Source organism: Pimephales promelas, chromosome 1, assembly GCF_988280905.1.
Source record: "Pimephales promelas chromosome 1, fPimPro1.hap1.1, whole genome shotgun sequence".
In the NCBI taxonomy this organism is placed as follows: Eukaryota; Metazoa; Chordata; class Actinopteri; order Cypriniformes; family Leuciscidae; genus Pimephales; species Pimephales promelas.
Window position 1 is genome coordinate 27,089,207 of NC_142769.1, and position 22,645 is coordinate 27,111,851.

General features: G+C 36.1%; 1 protein-coding gene across 2 annotated transcripts in view; it reads left to right on the forward strand.

Annotated features, from left to right (window-relative positions):
- The window catches only part of cdh8 (cadherin 8), a 96,179-nt gene extending 85,885 nt beyond the window's left edge, over positions 1 to 10,294 (forward strand). For both annotated transcript variants that reach the window (XM_039669559.2, XM_089129367.1), the window contains exons 8-12: positions 580 to 716; positions 2,332 to 2,453; positions 3,041 to 3,152; positions 7,685 to 7,936; positions 8,105 to 10,294. In XM_039669559.2, coding sequence (XP_039525493.2) covers positions 580 to 716; positions 2,332 to 2,453; positions 3,041 to 3,152; positions 7,685 to 7,936; positions 8,105 to 8,598 — 1,117 coding nt within the window. In that variant the 3' untranslated portion in view covers positions 8,599 to 10,294. The remainder of the gene's footprint in view (positions 1 to 579; positions 717 to 2,331; positions 2,454 to 3,040; positions 3,153 to 7,684; positions 7,937 to 8,104) is intronic.
- The last annotated feature ends 12,351 nt before the right edge of the window (positions 10,295 to 22,645 follow it).

Below are 22,645 nucleotides of genomic sequence, written 5' to 3' on the forward strand. Positions count from 1 at the left end.
TTTACAACCCATTCTTCATCCACTAGGGCTTTCTCGACAGTTATACATCACACACGGTTTGTTTTCGAGACAATGCCCAAATAGACATCACCTTGATGATTCAAAGATTGGTAAATTGTTGGTGCATATGAACTGGGTTGAAAATAAATATGCCATACATCTCTGAGTGAATTCGTACAAGTGATTAAAAGCTTCTCACTCATCCGAATTTGTTCGATTTGTCTAAACCCACGTGATGGGTATAGGTTTAGGGGCGGGGTCAGGGGTAGGTCATTCGTATGAATTTATATGAATTTGGAATCTCGTAAAATATGTACGAATTAGCAAAAATCATACAAATTTGTACGAGTGAGGTGAGGTTGAAAAGGCATATCTTCAGGAAATAATAAATTGTGATAATCATGCCATATAAAAACATGATGCTAAAAAACAATATTTTGATATCATAGGTTGTGTGCATTTTTATTGGTTTGTTTGCCACTGAATATTCTATAAAATGCTTTTACCAAAATATTGGGGTCATTTTACCTCATATACTAAGGGATGCTGTTTTGTTCTCTCTCTGTTTTCCTTCTATAGGTATTTTATTGATAGACACACAGATTTAGAAAGGCAGTTTAACATTAATGTTGATGACGGGAAGATCACATTAGCTAAACCTCTGGATAGAGAGACGGATATGTGGCACAATATCACCGTGACAGCCGCTGAAGTTCGTAAGTTCATTTTCCCTTTCTTTCTCTTCTTGATTGAAACAATAAATGTTTTGTGTTTCATAATGCTTGTATAATAATATCAAAGAGATCATTACAGTAATGTGCAAAGAGATCATTTAAATCTAGAGGCGCTTACAGACCAATACAAATGTCACATCACAATTAACACCTTTTTTTATATATAATTATCTCATAAGATTTACAATGGAGAAACACATGCTTGTATATTTTCAACATCTCAAAAGACACACACACAAAAAAAATTCTAACTTTAAATGAACCATAAAAGCCAATGTAAAATAAAGCTTTTCCTAACACCTCGGGTATTAATTTACCATCGACAGATTTTAAGGTGTAAAAGTTTCCTCTCAGAAACTGAAGACACTGAGATTTTACTGAATTTAACAGCACAGCAGTCAATTCATGGACATCTAATGAGTAATTTCTACTCATGCCAGAGCTGTTTGCTGTACATAACAGATAAAAGAACATCTGTTGACTGGATAAAGAACTTATTAAACACAAGCTGTGGACCAGAAATAAACACTGCGCAAGCCATCCATAAACCTCGAGATTCATTTTGATTGGCATGTACAGCTACATTATTCGGGTATTGGAGCCAAAAAATTTCCCCTGGAGGAGGAAAACAAATACTGATGTTGTCATATACAATTAACTTAAGATGTCTAAGAGCTCAAAGAGTAGAATAAACTGAATTATTTAAGGGCTGTTTGAAAAATGTTTGTCTTTTTCAGTGTTTTGACATGACCAACAAATGTGGATTATTTTTTGGTTGATGCCTTTGCATGGTGAAACATAATTGAACAGAAGTATCCACACAGTATGACTATGAATATGAGTCTGCGCTATTGCATTATGTTTAAATGTTTCTTCTAGGCTCCAAATATATATATATATATATATATATATATATATATATACAGTATATTTGTTTTTCTTTCTTAAAGGGCGATCAATGAGGGAAATTAATTGACAGGTCAAATTCATTTCAAATGCTGTGTGCTGTTCTAAGTGTCACACATTACAGCAGTGCGCCCTGAATTGCCATGCGCTAAAGCCAGACGAATAGATAATTGCTTTAAAAGTCAGTGGTTGCAACCCTAATTAAATACAATCATTTACATGGGTCCTCAAAAGGGACTGTAAATTACTGCCAATGAATAATTCCAATGAAAAGTTAATCTAATTAAATTGCCCTTTATTGTCTTCTAGACTTCATCTGCCACCGTTTTATTAATATTCATTTCTTTAACCTTCATGTATAAAACATGCACCTGTACAGGGGATTTCAAAAGCACTTTGAATGTTTTTTTTTTTTTTTTTTTTTCCACCATAATCCTGTTTTGCATACTTGATAATGTCTAAAGCTCAAACGGATGATGCGTCTCATCTGTCTCTCCATCAACCCAGAGGATAAGTATGGGGGGGATTGAGAGAAAGAGAGAGAAAGAAATTGGTTGTGAGGCAGAAAGAGAATGGAAATACAGTAACTGGGTCATTTTATTTACCTGGGATTTGCAATAGCACCCTTCTATATTTGGCCACTGCACTTTTGTTTTCATAGCTTTAATAGCTTGTCTCTTTTTTGTGTTAGGAAACCACAGTCAGATTTCCAGAGCCATAGTGGCAATCAAAGTGCTGGACATAAATGACAACGCCCCTGAGTTTGCCACCGAGTACGAAGCCTTTCTCTGTGAGAATGGCAAACCTGGACAGGTAAGAGGGCATCAATCTGGCCCGGCAGCTGCATCTCCCTCTCAAAGCTCCTCCGTAATGGTCAGCTACGGTAAATTATAGCCTATAGATTTAAGAGAGAGAAGCCAGCGACACCTTGATGGCCCTTTTTAGCTACTCTCTCCCTCTGCAGAAAACGAAAACTATCAGATCCATTCAGGCCCAGTCAGAGCCTGCATCGCTCTAGCTGACATGCAGTGTCTGTGACTAACAGTATTAGTATGTACTTCCTCATCCTCCGCCCTCTAACACACTCACCGTGAGAACATTCTCCATCCATGTGCGGAAAAGAATAACCGGAATGATGACGGTGGGGTCCTGCTTTTCAGGGCGCTGTTAATCATGAAGAAAAATAACTTGTCTTGAACAGGGGTGGCAGATATATAGATGGACTTGGCACAGAAAAGTGGGCTGCCAAAGCCGCACCCCTAAGCTTAGGGTCTCTACTTTTATGAGTGAATGAGACAGATTTCTCATCCCGTGTTGTCTGCTGTCAATGTCTGGCCCCGTATGATGTCAAAAGTGGAGTAATGGATGACCGGTCCCTCTCTGTGTGTCTGTGTCCACAGGTGATTCAGACCATCAGCGCTGTGGACAAAGACAATCCTTCCCAGGGACACACTTTCCACTACCGCCTAGAGGTGCTTAACAATCCCAATTTCACCATCAAAAACAATTTAGGTAAGTTCATATACGACTTTAATTGGTGAATTGTTAAACATCGACATTGAACTAACTCAAACTAATGGCACGGTTGTCTTCTGTACGCTGTAAAAACATGCAAACCGATTGAAGTGAAATAGAAATAGTATGTTGTGCTGACAAGTATGTCGCTTGGTTAGTATAGTTCACTCACATGAGAGTTCTAGTAACTAAAAAAGAATAAATAATATATAAAATTTAATTGTTACCATTGTTGTGTTTTGCATGCTGAATGTTTAAAGGACACATCAGGCACAAAATGAACATTGGGTCTAATAAGACATTGGTACCGAGTCGACCGTTCTCTAGGATTTGTTTTCATGATAATCAAATGTAAAGAGTATATCTCTACAAACTGTTTAGCTTATAACGCTAGTATATAGGGCGTAGAATATGTAAAACGAAATCGCTAGTTAATACCACTAACAAGGCTCAAAATAGCCACATACTAACACATTGAGAACATTATAAGTGTACAGACAGTTTAATAAGAAGATACTTTATACAGACAATACACTTTGCGTATACAGGCATGATCCATCTTGGAAAACAATCTCAACCAGTCGAGCTTTTCGAATGGAATGACGTTTGTGAACTCTAATGACGTGGAAATGCATGAATTATATCAGTTTATTAAAATATGCGGGTGACTGACTACAGAAGTAGCACCCCAACTCCTCCCCCTGGATTTTGTTTTCTGCAGTGAGGACCATTTCACTACAAGGGGAAAAGGGGAAAAATACTTTCATATGAGATTCCAAGTCACAGTTCAGCTCACTTAGCAAGGTTCGACTGGTCGAGACCAATGGATCCAGGATCCTTTTTTTCAGGATCCTTTTTTTTTGTTTGTTTTGCGTTTAAACGCAATGCAGCATTTATGGCACTCACCGGATATATAATTCCCAAACTGCCATGATACGAACACAGGTGTGTTTTTTTTTAACATTGAGTATGAGTTAGAATTAACACTGAACTGACTGGAGCTTAATAATGACACTGTTGTCTTTGTGGAGCAGCACAATTTTAATGTGTCTCATTTTTGGAGAAATTTACATAATTGATTGTTTTATTTTAGTGTTTATTACTGAAGCTGCTTTGAAACAATTTGTATCGTATAAAGTGCTATATAAATAAAGAGAGAGAGAGAGAGAGAGAGAGAGAGAGAGAGAGAGAGAGAGAGAGAGAGAGAGAGAGAGAGAGAGAGAGAGAGAGAGAGAGACATTGTGTGTCAAGTGCAGTCCGGTGGCGTGCGTTTGAAGGGGAAATCTGGCAGAATTAGTGTACCCAAAAGTTAGCAGATGTACAATTGTCTGGACATCAGCTATTTTGTACTCCCCAGTGCATTTTGAAAGAAAGCAAATGAACAGAATCCAAGCCGAGGTTTAGCAATGCAACTCGATGTAGGGTGACTTACTCAAAGTTGAGGCTGTGCAGCAGATGGTTCTAAATTTGTTTGCTAAATACACTGATTTTATTCTTTCTTTTTTTGTATAACCTATCCAACCTTCCTTTTCACACTGTGCTCCTGCTGTTCTAACTGTACAACCTAGTATTGCACTATGCTTTCGAAGACTTGAGAGAGAACTATTGATCTAGTTCCATTTGGCATGTGGTCTTATGGCTGACCGTTGAAGGAGCTGTTGTTTTGGCTGCTCACCAAAAAGAGGAAACGTGATATTTTTGAAGCAGACGGATCAGAAGTTACATCAAAAAAGCTTTGCCTTCCAAGGGACAGTCATGTTTTGAGTTAATATGAAAGTAAGAATGAGAGTCAAAAGGAATTAAATTGTGGATCTTCATACTCTATGTAATGCGTTTTGAGTTACGTGACTGAATATATACAGTATATATATATATATATATATATATATATATGAATGTAAAGAAATCAAATTGTTATTATTATTGGTAAAGGTCTCAAAAACAACCTAAATAAACAGTTTTAAAACTTATTTAAAAAAAAAATGTTATACTTAAAACTATGGTTTCTTATTGTCTTTTTTTTTAAAGGAAAGGGGTTTAAAAATGAAATTTAAGAATTTAAGAACAGTACAGCTATTAACACTAGGCTAATTTTCTATTTCAATTTTGATTTATTTTAATGTGTGTATATTAATATACAAAGCAGATTATTTATTGTAATATTTATATATGTATTCTGCTGTTTATTTTTTGTGCTGTGATACAATGTAAAGACAACATAGTTTTAAGAATAGACTGATATGAAGTACTTATTATTATTATTATTATTATTATTATTATTAAAATATTTTAATGTAAATAACACTTCCACTTATCATTATAATACATATTACATTATAATGTTGTAATTATAATTTATTATAATACATTTTAGGAAATATGTTATGTCTGTTATTAGAATGAACAAGGGAAAAATAGAAATGTTACAAGGAAAAAAATAAAAGAAAGATGAAAACAATGACAGGAAAAGCTTTGAACAATTTGACTAAGACAAAGACAGACCTTGAGAGATGAAGCAGACAGGCAGAATGTCATTAGTGACAATCTAAGTGATATCTTGAGAGGCAGCATGTATTATGAGTCAGCCTGAGTGAGTTCAGGTTAAAGATGGCCACTCCATCACAGAGACAGGAGAAAGCTCTGTAAGGACACCAGGCTTTGATGCACAGCCCGAGGCGTCTGATGCACTAAGGCCGCTTTCTCATCTCTTCTGCTGTGTGCGAATGTGTGCATGTGTGTTTGATCGCGCCTGGCATCAAAACTTCTGCAGCAATTTGACAACATGTCCAAATTTGTGCTATATCCTGTTTCTTTTCATCACAGTATATGTTGTTACTTGCAATTCATGATTAAAAAGCACAACTTTGTGTATTGTTAGAGTCCCTTAAAAGGATAGTTCACTCAAATATAACAATCATTTACTCACTATCATGTCATTCCAAATCTGTACCCCTTTATTTTTTTTTTTTATGTGGAACACAAAATAAGGCATTTTGAAGAATGTTTCCAAAACAGCACAGACTATCATTGTATGGACAAAAATAAAATGTTGGTGTTTAGATTTTTTTTCTGGCTATGCTCTACATACCTTTTGAGATAAAGTCTTCACACACTTGAATTAAGTCACATTCTCTTTCAGTCATAACATTATGAATCATATTTTCCCTATGTTCTGAGAACTTACCACACAATTATGGGTACATTTTATTCAGTAGCAGTTAATTGCATGATTATCCATTCTGAAGTCTCGTCTCAAAGATCATGTGCAATGATCTAGATATGCTCATCACGGAGGCACACATGCGGTCTTTGATGGTTCCTACCTGCACACACCAGGCAGGTTGTCTGAAGCAGACCTCTGGATCTGAGTTGTGGAGGATGTTTGTGATGATAACTGTAATTGCAGTGGATGGTGACATAGAGAGGCTGATGTGAGCTGGGAACTACCAGCAGTTACTGCGACCTTAAAATTTGTGCTTCAGGGTATTGTGCCCTGAAAAAAGAGATTGAAGACTTGAACACAACTTAATAGCTCCCATATACTGTCACAATGTTGTATTAGTCTTCATTTTGCTATAAATGAGTCTAGTATGAAATGTTCGAATGCACTTAAACCTAAGAAGATTTAATTTGGCCATAACTGCGTAGGCACGTGAAAATAATAGTCAGATAATCAAAGCAACGAATAAGGACTGCATATCAGTGAATATTCTTTGGAGAAATAAGATACATTAGTTCAGGACAATGTTCATAGTGACACATAAAAAAAATATGGAACTTTAATTACATTGATAAATCATCTCACAGCATTTGCAGATAATTGCTTTGTGATCTCAGGGAAACAAAAAGAAAGCCATATTTACATTTTTCATTAGCATGTTTATGAGCGGAAATTAAATTCCAACCCTATTCAGTTTACCGATATTTGTTCCAGTGAGTTCCTTGATGTCCTTTCATTCTGTAGTTTTAAATGATGAACTTCCATTTGTTCGCCCTTATGAGAAGCAATAAATAAATACATACATTAACATTGCCTTGGTTTCTCCCAAGACTCTATTAAATGATAAAGCTTTTTCCATAACTTGGTTATAGTGTTGTATCTATCTGAGGTATTATCTAAACCTTTCACTCAGTAGCTGATTTTATTTTCTTTCTTGAAATAAAAACTGCAGGCTTTTACGGAGATTATGCAGTGTATCAACTGAAAGAGCTCATTGAGACACTGGAGAGCTTCAACACATGCTTTGAGGTAGAGGGCAGATAATGAATTTACAACTTCAGAAAAGAAGCACCAGTGGAGGCTCCAGTACTTTGTTTCTTTGTCTGCTTTCCTGATACACTTTCACTACTCCCGTAGCCTTTGCGAGAGATTGACGGCAGAGATGATGCTATTTATATCCATCTGTTTATTTATGGCTGGGATTGACATTGTCTTGTTGTAAATTTAATAGCATATCATTTCCCTACCATTTACTTGGATGGATTGTCTTTGATTTCATACATCACAGCCAAACTTTATCTCTCCCTAGATAACTCGATCAGCGTTCTTGCCAAGCACGATTCCTTTCGGCGTCAGAAACAGGAGACGTACCTCCTTCCCATCGTTGTGTCTGACGACGGAGAGCCTCCAATGAGCAGCACGAACACTTTAACTATCAGGGTGTGCGGCTGCAGCAGGGAAGGCATTGTGCAGTCGTGTAACGTCGAGGCTTTTGTTCTACCCATTGGTCTCAGCATGGGAGCTCTGATTGCTATTCTAGCTTGTATAATTCTACTTCTCGGTAGGTCATTTCAGTTGCCTCTTTTAGTTCTTATTTATTTATTTTTTTTATTATTTAAATTATAAAGAAATGTTGCTTGTAAATCTGAATCTAAACTGCACTTGGTGAAAGAATAACTGCACAAGGCAAAGGCAGAGATCACTAAGTGGATGTTCTTGTGCCTTTCAGTTATCGTGGTCTTGTTTGTGACATTGAGGAGACACAAGAACGAGCCTCTAATCATCAAAGACGACGAGGACGTGAGGGAGAACATCATCCGTTATGATGACGAGGGAGGCGGGGAGGAGGACACGGAGGCCTTTGACATCGCCACCCTGCAGAACCCAGATGGCATCAACGGCTATCTGCCCAGGAAGGACATCAAGCCTGACCTGCAGTTCATGCCCAGACAAGGTCAGCACTCGGGTCCGAACGGAGTAGACGTAGATGAATTCATCAACGTACGGCTTCATGAGGCAGACAACGACCCCACGGCTCCACCATATGACTCGATTCAAATCTACGGCTATGAGGGCAGGGGCTCTATTGCGGGCTCCCTGAGTTCCCTCGAAACGGCCTCTTCGGACTCGGACCAGAACTATGACTACCTTAGAGAGTGGGGGCCGCGCTTCAGAAGACTGGGCGAGCTCTATTCCGTGGGCGAGAGCGACAAAGAGACTTGACCTCCAAGCACTACGGACCTTTTGCTTTCATCCACATAACGTGTGTATTATGCTACGGGGATGTTAGACACTGCTGTTAAGGGGGGTGGGGTGGGGGGAGCGCCTTTTAAAAAAAAAAAACTTCTTAGCGAGACCTAATAGCATTAGTCATCTACCACATCAGCGTGCATCGTAACGTCAGAACTTAACAGTGTCTATAGTAGGAGGTCAATGATTCTTGTGGAGTGTGAGTTTAGATTACCGTCACTGAGTGTCTAGCAGTATTTTGGGTATTTGTTGTTCACTGTGACCACCAGAGGCATCAGAACTTTGATTCTTGGTAGTCGCTTGAAAAGTCTGGATGGAAAGAGGACATTTGGGACACCTTGTAGCCCACTGTGCCCGGAGAAACAGGACTGCAGAGGCCTCATGACACCGCTCCCCAGCGACAACGGATCTCTTGACGTCATTTAGCCAATCAGATAAAGGAACATTTTAAAAGAAGGTAAACTAAATAGCAATATATTGTCTACATTACTTATGAATGTATGTGTGATTTAACAAATGCGAGCGCAATGAAAATACATCACACTGGCTTTAGGATCTGCCTGCTGAGATAAGAATCGACCCTTTGATACTACATGGCCAGATTTCTCGAGTAAACTGGAAAAGCCTTGAGGCTTGCTTTATACAACCCTTTGTATCCATATGCTTTAAGCGTGATTCACACTCAAAGATGATTAGAGTGTGTGTAAGACTGAATTGAGGACAACAAGAGAATTGTGGGAACAATGAGGCCTTCGTTTTACAAAAGCAAGCATTAAATACAGTCGTATTCCAATGTTTTTTGGAACATTGATGTGTTTCTTCATTATTGTGTATGTTTTATATAAATATATAAATATTCATTGCCAGTTGTCTGTTTTGTGCTACAGGTTTGAGTATATTTGTACTTTTAATTTCATTTTATTTATTTGAGTGCAATTGTTTAATTTAAAGTTTCCAGCTTTTCCTCTTCAGCTTTGTTTCATTCTGCTGCATCACTGTTTTTTAAAAGTTTTAAAACTACATTTCTGTACTGAAATTCACATAGTGATATTCGTTAACTACACTGAACTGTGAAATCCACAGAGGATTTGTTCTTGACCAGGAAAGACAATATAATATGTTATTGATACTGTGTGTGTGTGTGTGTGTATATAGTATATACTATAGTATATACATATACCACTATATGTACTATACACAGTTATATCAGTGATCATTCTAAGCACAATAGCTGATCATCTAGTTCATGTTTATATTTGACCCCTGCCATTTTTTTAGATCAAAAGTCAGAAACCATTGAGTATGAAATACAGAAACAGACATGCGTAATGTGCTGCACTGTATGATATTAGAGCAAAAAGAAAAAAAAAAATATGTACATAGAATCATTGCTGATTCTCTTAGCTTTTCTTTGAAGTGATGGTTTTGTCTATGCACGTTAGCTATTGCACATGGGGATCTGGCACTGGAGCTGCGTGCATACTCTGTTTGTCTCGATGGGATTCTCTTGGACGGACAGTATATATAAAATAGTCTTTCATGCAAATCATATTTTCTACTGTGCTTTAATGCTCATACACTTGTATGTTTAATTAGCTACTCTCTGTATTGTAATCTAAGATATCCATGTATTGTTTCCTACTTTGTGAAATATATTTTTATAAATACTTATGGGTGTAACGTTTCTTAAGCCAAGTATGTCACTGGTCCAGTGACCTGTACAGCAGATCTCTTTCTTGCTTTTATGTTTTCATGAAAATGATTCTCCCATTAGGCACAAAAACAGCTGAGTAAGAATTGAAACTAAATTGATTACATTAGATGCCCATAAATTGAATGAATCGCATCTATCATTTTTTTCTGAGAAATATTTTTTGTTGTTGTTGGCAGACGACCAATGCATTGAAAAGACATCACAAAAAAGTGACTTAAGAAGTCAATGTTGTTTTTTTGGATTTCAAAAACCAATCACTGGCCAAAAGCCAGTGGTAATCCATTATGCATTTGAGTTTGTCAGTTGTGTCCTAAACTCATAAATCCGTTCTGGTCTTTGAAAACATGCATTATAAGGTTTTTCTTTGGCCAGTTTTGATGGGTTATTATCAGTATCTCATGCCATGAGCTGCTTGTTTTTTAAGAGATTGTGTCAAATTAAAAACTTAAGGTTTGTGTGTTTCTTTCCTTTGGCTGTTTCCTAAGACAAACAGCAAGTCCTGTGTGACTGGCTTCTCTCTCATTTTGTCCTGTCTGCGTCAAGTGTGGTTTGGCAAAGCTTTTTGCATCTACAGTGCATCTATTTTATGAATAATACATTGTTTAAAATGAATATGTTAAATTGACAGTCCTACATTACAACAAATGAGAAAAAGCTGTTTTACTATGGTTAGGAATATTTTGTGAAGAATTTATGCATTCGTTGCTTTTTGTGCTTGACCAAACCTCCAGTTTCCTTCCTTTACAATACCCAGTCAAAAGTTTGGGAACAGTACAATAGATTAATGTTTTTGAGAGAAGTCTTCTTTATCACCAAGGCTTTATTTATTTGATCAAAAATAGAATTATTCTGACATATTATTACAATTTTAAATAATTGGTTTCTATATTAATACATTTAAAATTTTAAGTTATTCCTGTGATGGCAAAGCTGAATTTTCATCTCAAAAAACATTATTTCTTATTGTCATCATTATTGAAAACATTTTATGCTGCTTAGCATTTTTATAGAAACAAGGATACCATTCAAACATTTTTTGTAAGATGAGAGAGAGAGAGAGAGAGAGAGAGAGAGAGAGAGAGAGAGAGAGAGAGAGAGAGAGAGAGAGAGAGAGAGAGAGAGAGAGAGAGAGAGAGAGAGAGAGAGAGAGAGAGAGAGAGAGAGAAAGAGAGAGAGAGAGAGATTAACTGTCAGAAAAAGAAGGTACGAAACCTGTCACTGGGGCGGTACCTTTCATACCTTGCATATTGGCACCTTCATGGTACACTTTTGTATCTAAAGGGTGCATATTGGTACCTTCATGGTACATATTTGTACAATTATGGTACCAATATGCACCTTTTAGGTGCAAAAGTGTACCTTTTGAAAAGGTACCGCCCCAGTGACAGGTTTTGTACCTTTTTTTCTGACAGTGTACTGGAATGCTTTCATTCATCAAGAATGCATTAAAATGATCAAAAGTGACACTGAATACATTTATAATGTTACAAAAGATTTCTATTTGACAAATGCTATAATGTATTTAATAGATAAAAAATGCAAATAATTGCTGTTCATTGAATTTTCTATTCATCAAAGAATTTCCACAATGAATTCATTTTATGAGAGATGCTGATAGATTTTAATGATCTATCCCCCACAGTGTTTTCCAACAAAGTGGAGGCTTATGAGTCAGAATTTGCTTCCATCTCTTTTGTTCCTTTTGAAAGATTTAAATTTATCCTCTAACCTATCTGATATTAAATTGTTTTCATGAATAACAAAATCTCATGATCTTGTCAATTACTGTGCTGGAGTAGATTTGTTATTTGTTATACTGAAACAAAAAAACAAAACAAAAAAAATAATAATAATCCTTACAAGATTACTGTGGACAACCTCAACTGATATGTATGCCTGTCTACCCCTACTTCTATGCAAGGATTATTATTATTTTTTTTTAATTATTATTATTATTTCACTTGTATGCCCCATGGTTGGAATTATAACATTTCATTGAATTAACCAAGGAGACAAATAGAGAGAGAAGTTTGCGGTAAAAAAAAAAAAAAAAAAAAAAAAAAATTGTTGGAAAGCCATGTTTGAGATAAATGTAGGTTAGAAAGTAAGAGACAAGTGAAAAAAAAAAAAAAAAAAAAAAGGTCACTGTCCACACACACAAGTTTTAATTCTGCTCTATTTTCTGTTCTATGCATGAGAAGCAGGCTGGTCAATTAAAAATCATTTAATTTAAGTGGGTAATACTGTATGACTTCAGATGTACTCTCTGCATATTCATCACTGGCATTTCCTATGCAGACTAGGTAATAAATTGGAAAATGGCATATGTCCCCATTAAAAGGACATCTTTATAGAAGTCAAGCGAGTTGGAACAGGCCATTACTCTGCCTCTCCCACAGATCACTGAAGCAGTGGAAATACACAGGCGCCATATGACCACCCTGACACGTGTATTAATATTGTTGACATCTTTCAAACTTCTGATATGGCAGAGGATTTATTCTCTGATCCTACAGCAAATGTCTTTGTGCCATGTGCTGATCCAAGCTAGTTCTTGATGGTAAAAGTTTCAATAGTGCCAGTAATATCAGAAAATGTGAGAAAAAAAAGGGTTACACTTTATTTTAAGGTGACCTTGTTATAGTGTATCTACATTTAAGTAATGAGTAATATTAAAAAGCTGCAAGTACTTATAGGGTTTGGTTTAGAGTTTGGTTTAGGGTTATTTGCATGTAATAATGCATAATTTATTTGTTATCACTATTGTAACTACATATAACATGTAACAAGGATACTAAAAAATACCAAAACCTATACTATAGGCTATTTCAGCATTTGTTTCCAGCCCATTTTCACCCCCAAAGCGTCACCTAACTGACGCCTTGGGAAGCATTTTGACCATGCTTCAATATCTGACACTTTAGGCGCCATTGAGCGTCAAATATTGAAGCATGGTCAAAAGGTGACGCCTTGGGGTGAGAATGCGTTGTTGTTTCTGTGACCAAATATTTTTAGTAGCCTAAGCACTTGACAAAATACTTTTTATTCATTTCATAAGTTGAGATAATGACATTCAATATTATATAATTGTAGTCATATGTTATTGCTTTTTTATTTCATATTTCTAGAATAACTTCTAATCCAAAACAAACTAAAACTTAAAGTCTGTCTGCTTCTTCTGGTGTGTTCGGTATACATTTCTAAAAAGAGCCGCGAGTTTGGCAGCTATTCTATTTATTTCCAGTTCCAGACATGAAAAGAAAAAAATTCCATAATTCTTTCTCCGTCTACATCTTTCTTGGACTGAAAACAGCTTTTCTCTGTGTTCATCTCCATCCTCCCACAGACATGGTTTCATTTGGGAGACCTTGGATATGATTCAGAAACAAGTGTCCTGGTTTGTTTAGAACATCTCCATATTTTTAATATATTTATGATTTTTTATTTATTTATTTATTTTTTTAAATGTTATTTTTTATACACTCTACTTTGTGATAGCAAGTTCACAGTAACTCTTGATGGATCTTGGACAATTATCGAGGTCAAAAGTGAATGATGATTTAAAGTGACTAAATAACATTACTGGTCCGTAAGGCCCTTGTGGCATATTCATGCATATTCATCAGAAATGCAGAGAGGTTGAATGCATTGACAATTCTAATTAAAGCAACCCTGATGAAAATTAGATAGACGTGACCAAACAATGATAGATGTTGATGGTGGGTAATAAACAACAAAACAACTTTTGGGGAAAAGCATCTGTCACATATCACTTTAACGTACAGGATGCCTCGGGTCTTTAGTGACCTGAGACGTCATCCACTACCCTCCTCCTCATTATTTTATTTTTATTTTTTTTAAGTTAGATATCAATCTTCTTAGTATTCCTCAATCAATTCATTATAAACAATGTAACAAATATATATATATATATATATATATATAAGAATGTCAGATTTCCCATATACAGTATTATTATTTTATTTATTTTTGTACAAATTGCAAACAGAGTTGTGTAAGTGTAAGCGTCAAACAAAAATCTTATCTTTGATGACTGAATAAGTGCAATTCACCTGTCTGTTCATCACCTGACAGGCAATTCACCTGTCTGTTTCACATCAGTTTATCATTGTGTATAATCAGTTCACATCAGTTCATCATTGTGTACATCATTGTGTATAACAAAATATGCTTTATTTTATTCTTCTGTAATTGTTACTCTAATATCGAGAGAGTTTAATATTATCGCGATAAATAGAGATCCATCCATATTTGATATAGATATGGGTATACTTGCATATAGTTTTAGTTTTTGTATACTCCTGATATATTATATAATTTATTTTAATTAAATACTACTAGAGAAAAAGTTACTTTGCAAACCTTGCAAGAGAACAACACAAGTGCTCGGAGCTGTGGTCAGTCCTCTGACTAAACAGCCATTAACATCAACAACTCAGCTCTGGATGGCGAGAAATGTCAAGCTGATGAATTATACAGCAGTAGAGAAATATGAAAGCACTTCGAGGCTAGTGCTCCTGCAGAGAATCAGATAGAAGGCACCTCTTTTGCAAGTGCCGTATGTAGAAAATCAATGGGTTCTGGTCAAAGGCTCTTCACCACAGTACCTACCCCATTTCAAGAGCTTAGGCGCTGTTAATGATAAGACGAGGGCGCACAATCAACCGCAAGCCATTTCACATCTCTGCCTCTGTGGAAGTTGGGTCAGCTTAGTGTCAACTAAGTCTCCTCACAGACAAACAAAGAACAAAGAGAGCACAACATTCCCGAGACCAGCCACAGCTGATCAAATTAGGTATTGACCAAATGCCATGAATTGAGTGCTAGATGCCTTTTTGAGCCAGAGCCCAGTTAGTCTTTACCAGAAACCTTGTCTATGTAGTATGAAATGACATTAGTTTGAATTATACCACAGTAATACAACCCGCTTTTCCAGTACAAAGTACTTACCAGTTCTTAGATTTTTTGAATTATAAATACTAAACAAGATTGTATGTCAGCTGATCATTAAATGTAGACAACTATCCAGCTCATCGTATTTTATTCTACCTTTTCATGGCTATTACTAAATTACCATACATTATTTGTTTCAGTTTCATTTATTGTATTATGAAAAAAAAAACATGTCTCTTCAGCATTCAATGAGTGTATTTGAATGGTTTCTGAATGATCACTGTAGTGTCTATGTATTTTTAAATACAATAATGTAATGACTGTTGAAAATTCAGCTTTACAATCACAGAAATACATTTCATTTTAAAATATGTTAAAATACAAAACAGTTATTTTAAATTGTAATAATATTTCACTATAATAACGTTTTGATTACTATTTTTATCTTTATTTTACACACATTCACATTAATAATAATAATATAAATATTAGCCTTTGTTTTTTATTTTTTATTTTTTTTTTATTTTTGTTATTTTATTTTTTTATTTTTTTTTAGAGATGTTTAGACATTCTGGGTAAAAAAAAAAAAAAAATCCATCAGAAAGTCGCTTTTCACAAGGTAGTGCTTTATCAAAGTTCAGGAACATTCAAGGAGTGGACTCAGGCACTGAAAATGCTAATTCCTCATACACGCAATCATAACGTCAAGACTTGATTACTGCAATAGCCTTCTCTACGGACTTCCTACCAATAAACTCCAGAAACTACAATATATCCAAAACTCAGCCACCCACCTCCTGACCCACACCCGGTTCGGAGAAAACATTACCCCTGTTCTCCAGCAGCTCCACTGGCTACCTATTCATTTTCACATTCAATATAAGCTTTTCCTCCTCACCTACTGTATAAGTCCCTCCATAACCTGGTACCGCCCTACCTCACTGAGCTCCAGGTACAGCACAAATCCACCCGCCACCTCCGCTCATTCGGCACAAACCGCCTTGCCCCGATCGTCCGCACAAACTTTGGGGAATCAAACTTTCACTTTTGCTGCCCCCACTCTCTGGAACTCAATCCCTACATCCATTAGATACTCTGATTCACTATCAAACTTCAAATCAGCACTCAAAACCCACCTGTTCAAGCCCAGCTTTAGCTTAAAACCTGTATTGTTTTGTTTCTGTTTTGTTATTTTTGTTCTCCATGTGAAGCATATTTGAGTGTCCTGAAAAGTGCTATACAAGTGTGATGTATTATTTTATTATTATTATTATTATTATTATTAATTGATTCAGTTCACTCAGCATTTTGATTGGTTGACTCCACGCAGCATTTTATTTTCACCTCCATTTTTTTAAAAAGTCTGTTGCAGTGTGTGCAGTAAGAGATGTTTTCTATTCGAATCAACAATGAGTTAAAATGTCCATCAAACCATTGCCACACCTAATTCTGAAACCCATATCAGATGTAAATGTTCGGCAGTACTGACACGTGTGCAAAGTTTCATGAGTTTTCAAGCATCTTCAGGATCTCAAAAATGTGATTCATTTTGAAAAAGTGATGCTTTCAATCAGTAGTGCAAAGTACGCACATCTTTACACATGTTTTTACTCACTGATGTCTGACGTTGATGGGCAGAAAATACATTTTCTATGTCAAGAAGGCAGAGTCCCAGAGCATACCTACCTATTATGTAACTATTAGGTGTTTACCAGCCAAAGAGAACTTTTCTGAAAAGGGGTTTGAACTCCAAGAAACAAACTTTGCTTTGGCCTGATTTTGTTCAAAAATACATTACACCAGTTCGTTTTGGTTGGAATATATTAGGGACTTTAGACTTGTATTGTAAGAAGAGATCCTGCTTGCCAACTGCAAAAATTCCCTCATGGCATGATTATGCCCTCTGAAGCATCAGATGCAAAACACACGCTTTTACAGAATCACCATCCCACATTAAAGCAGCCCAGTGAGACGTTGTACTGTCACATCTCCAAAGCAAAACATGTTTTTTTTTTCTTCACTCAGGACACACAACTCTTCATGTAGTGGCTCGTTTATTCCATTTGATGAGTTTAGATGAGTTTAATTGTTGAGCTGTACAACCATGTGCCAGATTCCCCAGTGTCAAGGCCTTGAATTCTAATACTTCATCTAAACCATTTCTTTTTATTCATGTGACTTGTGCTTGTTAAGTTAAAAAGAATCACTTTGAGGTGTCGTTTAGCTGAATTGTTAATATCAATGTTTTAATCTTTCCAGCTGAGAGCTCCTGATTTTAATCACAAATGGAGTCCTGTGGCATTGTGAGATGTAATCAAGGTTCACCTCTGGAGTAATCATAGTGCTCCCTGACACAGAGCAAAGGAAAACTAACATTTTCAGTGGATGAATGCACATATACTTCAATGCATGTTATTCCAGTCCTGCATATGGCATCATTAACAACAGTGCACATGAGATGCCTTGGTAGATAATTGGGTCTGCTTTGCCCTTTGACATGTTCTTTCAGGTTTAATTAGTTTAGCATATACTTTTCAATCAGTCCCTGTCTTTCTTAACTGAGAGTCAGTTAGAAATAGTCTCCTTTTTTTAAAGCTTACAATTTTCTGATTAAAGTATTAAAGTCTTTGTGCCTAATTAACAAGATGTGCTGGTGTGCATGTGTTTGGACAGATCTAGCACATAACTGATCCATTTGTTCTGGTCTCTTCACTATCTTTGAGAGCACAAGAGCAATCAACCAAAGGTCTTTTGTTAACCTCTGCAAATAAACAACATGCAAAAACACCCATATTGTCCAGACATGCAGTTTAATGTGCCCCATTTAGATCAAAATAGTGTAATCCACTAGGATTTGAGTTTGTCTTTGATGGCTGAGTTAAAAAGTGAGCCGAATTTCTCTGCAGTAAGCAAATCACTAATGTATCCCTATTTCAGCACAAGATTATAAACATTTCAGCAGTTATTTGTTTGTTTATTAGCATCATCATTTTGGTCCAGTGCATTTGTTCCTGTCTAATACTTGTACTGTATTTTTTGAGTTAGGTTTTTTTTTTGTTTATTTATTTATTTTTGTGGGGAAAAATTAATTACAATGCCTAACAAAGCAAAATGTCACTTATAAAAGTTTGAGGTTTTGAACAGAACATGACTTCAACATGTACAACATGTTCCTTGATCAACATCTTTACATTAAACGTATAATGTAACCATTGTTAGGTGCTTCTGCATGAATGTTTTTCACCTATAACTTCCCTTTGATTTTAGGCATAACTTAAAGGTAGGCATAATATAGGTTTAGGGGTAAGAATATGGTAATGATTACATTTTTGAACAGGAATGTTGTTCCAGGGTCCACAAAATATTTTGACCCAGGAACGTGTCTAACTCTGAAAAATCAGGATGTGTCACTTTAAAATAATAGTCCATTAGAATAAGTAAACTATGCGTGAAGTAATACAGGACAAATGAGTAGTACCACATTTACACTTCAGCTACTACTTTTAACTAATATGGAAACAACATTAACTAATCACTATAAGTACCCATTAATTACTATTCACAACATTAGCATGTGAGATGTGAACAATTGCCCTTTTTACTCTACCTAGTGCTACCTAAGGCATAATATATATATATATATATATATATATATATATATATATATATATATATATATTAATGAGTGAGTCATTGATTCATTAATTCAAACGATTCGTTTAAACGGTTGATTCATTCAAGAATGAGACAGATGTTAATGAATGGGTCATTGAATCTTTGACTCAACCGATTCGTTCAAAATGATGAATCATTCTGAAAACAGGATGAGTTCCTGTGAGAATGTTCCTGTGAGATTCGCTGTGGTTCTGTTGTGATTTTTGTTTGGAGCTATTTTCACTGCTGAAACAGAACAAAAACAGCCAATATTGCATCTAAAATGTAAGTGACTAAAACTTTGTTTATTGAACTGTTATAGGAAATCAATGTCACATTTTCAACCGTGATGGTATTTAGGAAAAATAATTGAGGCTGCTTAACATGTTAAAGAGCCCCTATCATGGATTTTTTAAAACGATCTCTTCATATGGTGTGGAATATAGCTCTAGGGGAATGAAAACATCCTGCAAAGATTTATATCTGAAAGTACACCGTATATAAAGTTATCGTCTTTCAAAAGTGAGAGTCAACTCTGAGTCTATGAAATGAATTGTTTTTGAAATGATGTAGCTGTTACATCGTGACGTAGAGAGGTCATTGGCCACGCCCAGTTACTGCGCGCACAGACGGAAGTGTAAACTTGAAGTCTACACATTCAAATACTTCATCATAGCATCATGTCGAGAAGACGCTGTGTTCTACAATGCAAAGATAGTTCAGCCACTTTGTTTTCATTTACCAGGGACGAGCATGTGAAGAATCGGTGGTTAGAGTTCATTTTTGCAACGATACCACAACAGTATAGCCCGATTGTGTTCTCATCATTTTAATTATGAATTCAAATGTGGATTCGCAAGCGGTTGTTCCTGAAGGAGGGCTCAGTAACTTACTTACCCAGTGCATATGGATCAGCTTCCTCCTATGCAGTCCCTCCAGGATTTCCCGATTTTTTTTTTTTTTTTTTGTGATTTTTGCGATCAAAATGACTGATTTTGTGGTGGTAATTTCCAAAAATTTGTGAAAAAAATTGCGATTTATATAACATTTTTACCATAATAGTATTCAGTCAGTTTTTTTGTGATTGTTGCGGGCAAAAATTGATTGATTACGCGGCCCGTTTTCTTTAAAAATGCGATGGAATATGCGGGATATTTATGCAATTTTATGCGATGAAATTCCATTAATTTGCAAAAATTGAGGGAACTTGCAAAAATTGCGGATTGATAAAAAAAAGGAATAAAGTGATTCCCCCAACATCCTGTTCTCACTAGGCTAATGTAAGAGTCATTTCTTATTACTTCCTTTGATAAGCAAGCATACTACATCATAGAAGGTGCTGGGAATATTTAATTTCTCATCTTGTTTTATTTCAGACTGTAACGAGTGAAAATAAGGTGTAGCCCCTTTAAGAGCTGCGCGCTCCCCGTTGAACTCTCTGCAGTGTTATATGTGCGCCTCGAACACCCCATGTGTGCGGGTAATTTCTATTTGATGCTACTTATTTTATCTTATGTTGTTTATTAAGTAACGATGTGACGGTAGAACGTGTGACAGACAGTTTTACGAGTTTGATTTGTGAGATGTCAATCGCCTCTGTGAGTCTGTCTGGTGTCGCGTAATTGCATCACTTCATAACGTTCCCATGGAAAGAGGGGGAAATGGCTGCTCTTGTGTGAAGCAAACGCAACATTTTTCAACTTTCTGCTAAGATACATGTGACTTTTTTTGCAACGAAAATGCGAGGATTATGAAATTATGCAAACCCCGCATATTTTGCACGGAAATCTGCAATTTATGTGGCAAAAGTGCGGCGTATTTGAAAAAAATGCGGCCCCCGCATAAATATGCGGACTTTGGCTGATTTTGCATTGATTTCAGTGATCGCATAAACGTGTTTTTCTGGGGGGACTGCCTATGAATCACAACCTGTAAGTATTATTAAAGGGGGGGTTGACTGCTTTTTTTTTTTGCATGATTGTGTTTATGGGGTGCAATTTAACATGTATTAGTGTTTTTTCTTTTTTTAAAACTCTTATTTTTCATAAACTTCACCTTTATTGTCAGCCGTGCTCTCCTCTGTCCCCTGAACGAGTGGTTGACTTCCTGATTCTATGAAACCACTCCCTCAGAAACAGGTAGTGGGCTCAGATTGGTTAGTTTGGGCCGTTTCTGAATGATAATTTGCTACATTTTCTAACTTTATGCACGTTTGTTTTACACAATAGCATCTGACTGTTAAACACAAACAGCGTTGGCATTAGTTTACGTTCTTGATCAAATCAAAAATAACGTCATAAAGCATATATACATGAAAAATACGTTAAAAACATTAGTACTTATACAAAATTCAGGTCCATAATGTTCGTACGCGTTTTTGTAGACACAATAGCATTACTAGTAGCCTATAGTGGCTATAAAGCCAACGCTGGCATTTGAAAAAAAATAAAACACAAGGCTACATCTGGAAATATTCATGAAAATACATTTAAAATGATTAAGTCTTTGCCTACTTACAGGTTGTGGCCCAACAACTGCTGCCTCTGGTTTTAAAGTTGAAACTGCTTCACGTTTTAGTAACAGTTTCTTTTTAAATCCGGTGTTGAATTTGTGGAGATTCTGGAATAACGCTAGATTACGATCGTCATTTTCAGGAACATAATCAAACATAAATTGTATCCATTGTTGACGAAGTACAGCGTCTGTGGGAAGTTCGAATACAGAAGACCTGACAGCTGGGTGAACAACTCACTCGACGAGCTGGAGCTGCTGAAATATGCGCATGTCCTTTTCTGCATATTCCGGAGGGAGGGTTGATGCAAATGTGTGGGTTAGTGACGTACCATAACCCAGCTGTAGTCCCAATCGAGTTTTTTTGTAGGCAATTATACTTCCTGAAGACGATATATCTGCTTACATTGAACTTTCAGTGCTGCAACTTTGCAGATACTGTTCATGCACCAACAGCAACATTACACACTATTTAAAATGAAAAAAAGTGAAATCGCAGTCAACCCCCCCTTTAATAATTGTTGCTTTTATGGGTTTTGAATGGTTTTGTAGTGTTGGGCGCGAGGAGGGAAGGCGCAATAAGTATGTGTGTACATGTGTGTATGTTTGTAAGTTCCGCTCAGCGCAGCTTTTAGGTCTCCAATGTCAGTTTTTTTTTTTTTTAAATATGTGAAATGTTTGTCGCTGTTATTGGAGTTGTCATAAAGAATAGAGCATCTTGTAGTACTGCAGTGCTTTATCAATATGTTTTTTGCGTTATGCTAACAAACAATAACTGACTGGGTCTGTCATCTGACCAATCACCGCCGATTAGCGTCACGCAAAGGAGTGGTTTGGAAAAATGAGTCGTTGTACGAATCATTTGGGAGTTGGTGAGCAAATCAGTTAAAAATAAATGCATTATAAGACAAATAAAGTGTTTTTTTTATCCTTGCATGCATTTAAACTGTTTTTGGGAACTCCTAAAACAAAAAATAGGAACATTTCAAATGCTATGATAGGGGCTCTTTAAAATATAGAAACTAACATTACACATTTACATGTTTTATAGGCACTATGTTGTTAACTGTGTGTGTGTGTGTGTGTGTGCTGCGCTCATGTGTGTAGATTTCTCCTCGAGAGGCTGCGTGAGCATCAACAGTGCAACCTCACCGTCAGTAGGCTAATAAATTTATTATCCACAATCGATCGCAACTTACATTAAGTTTAATAAAATCAGACTCATTC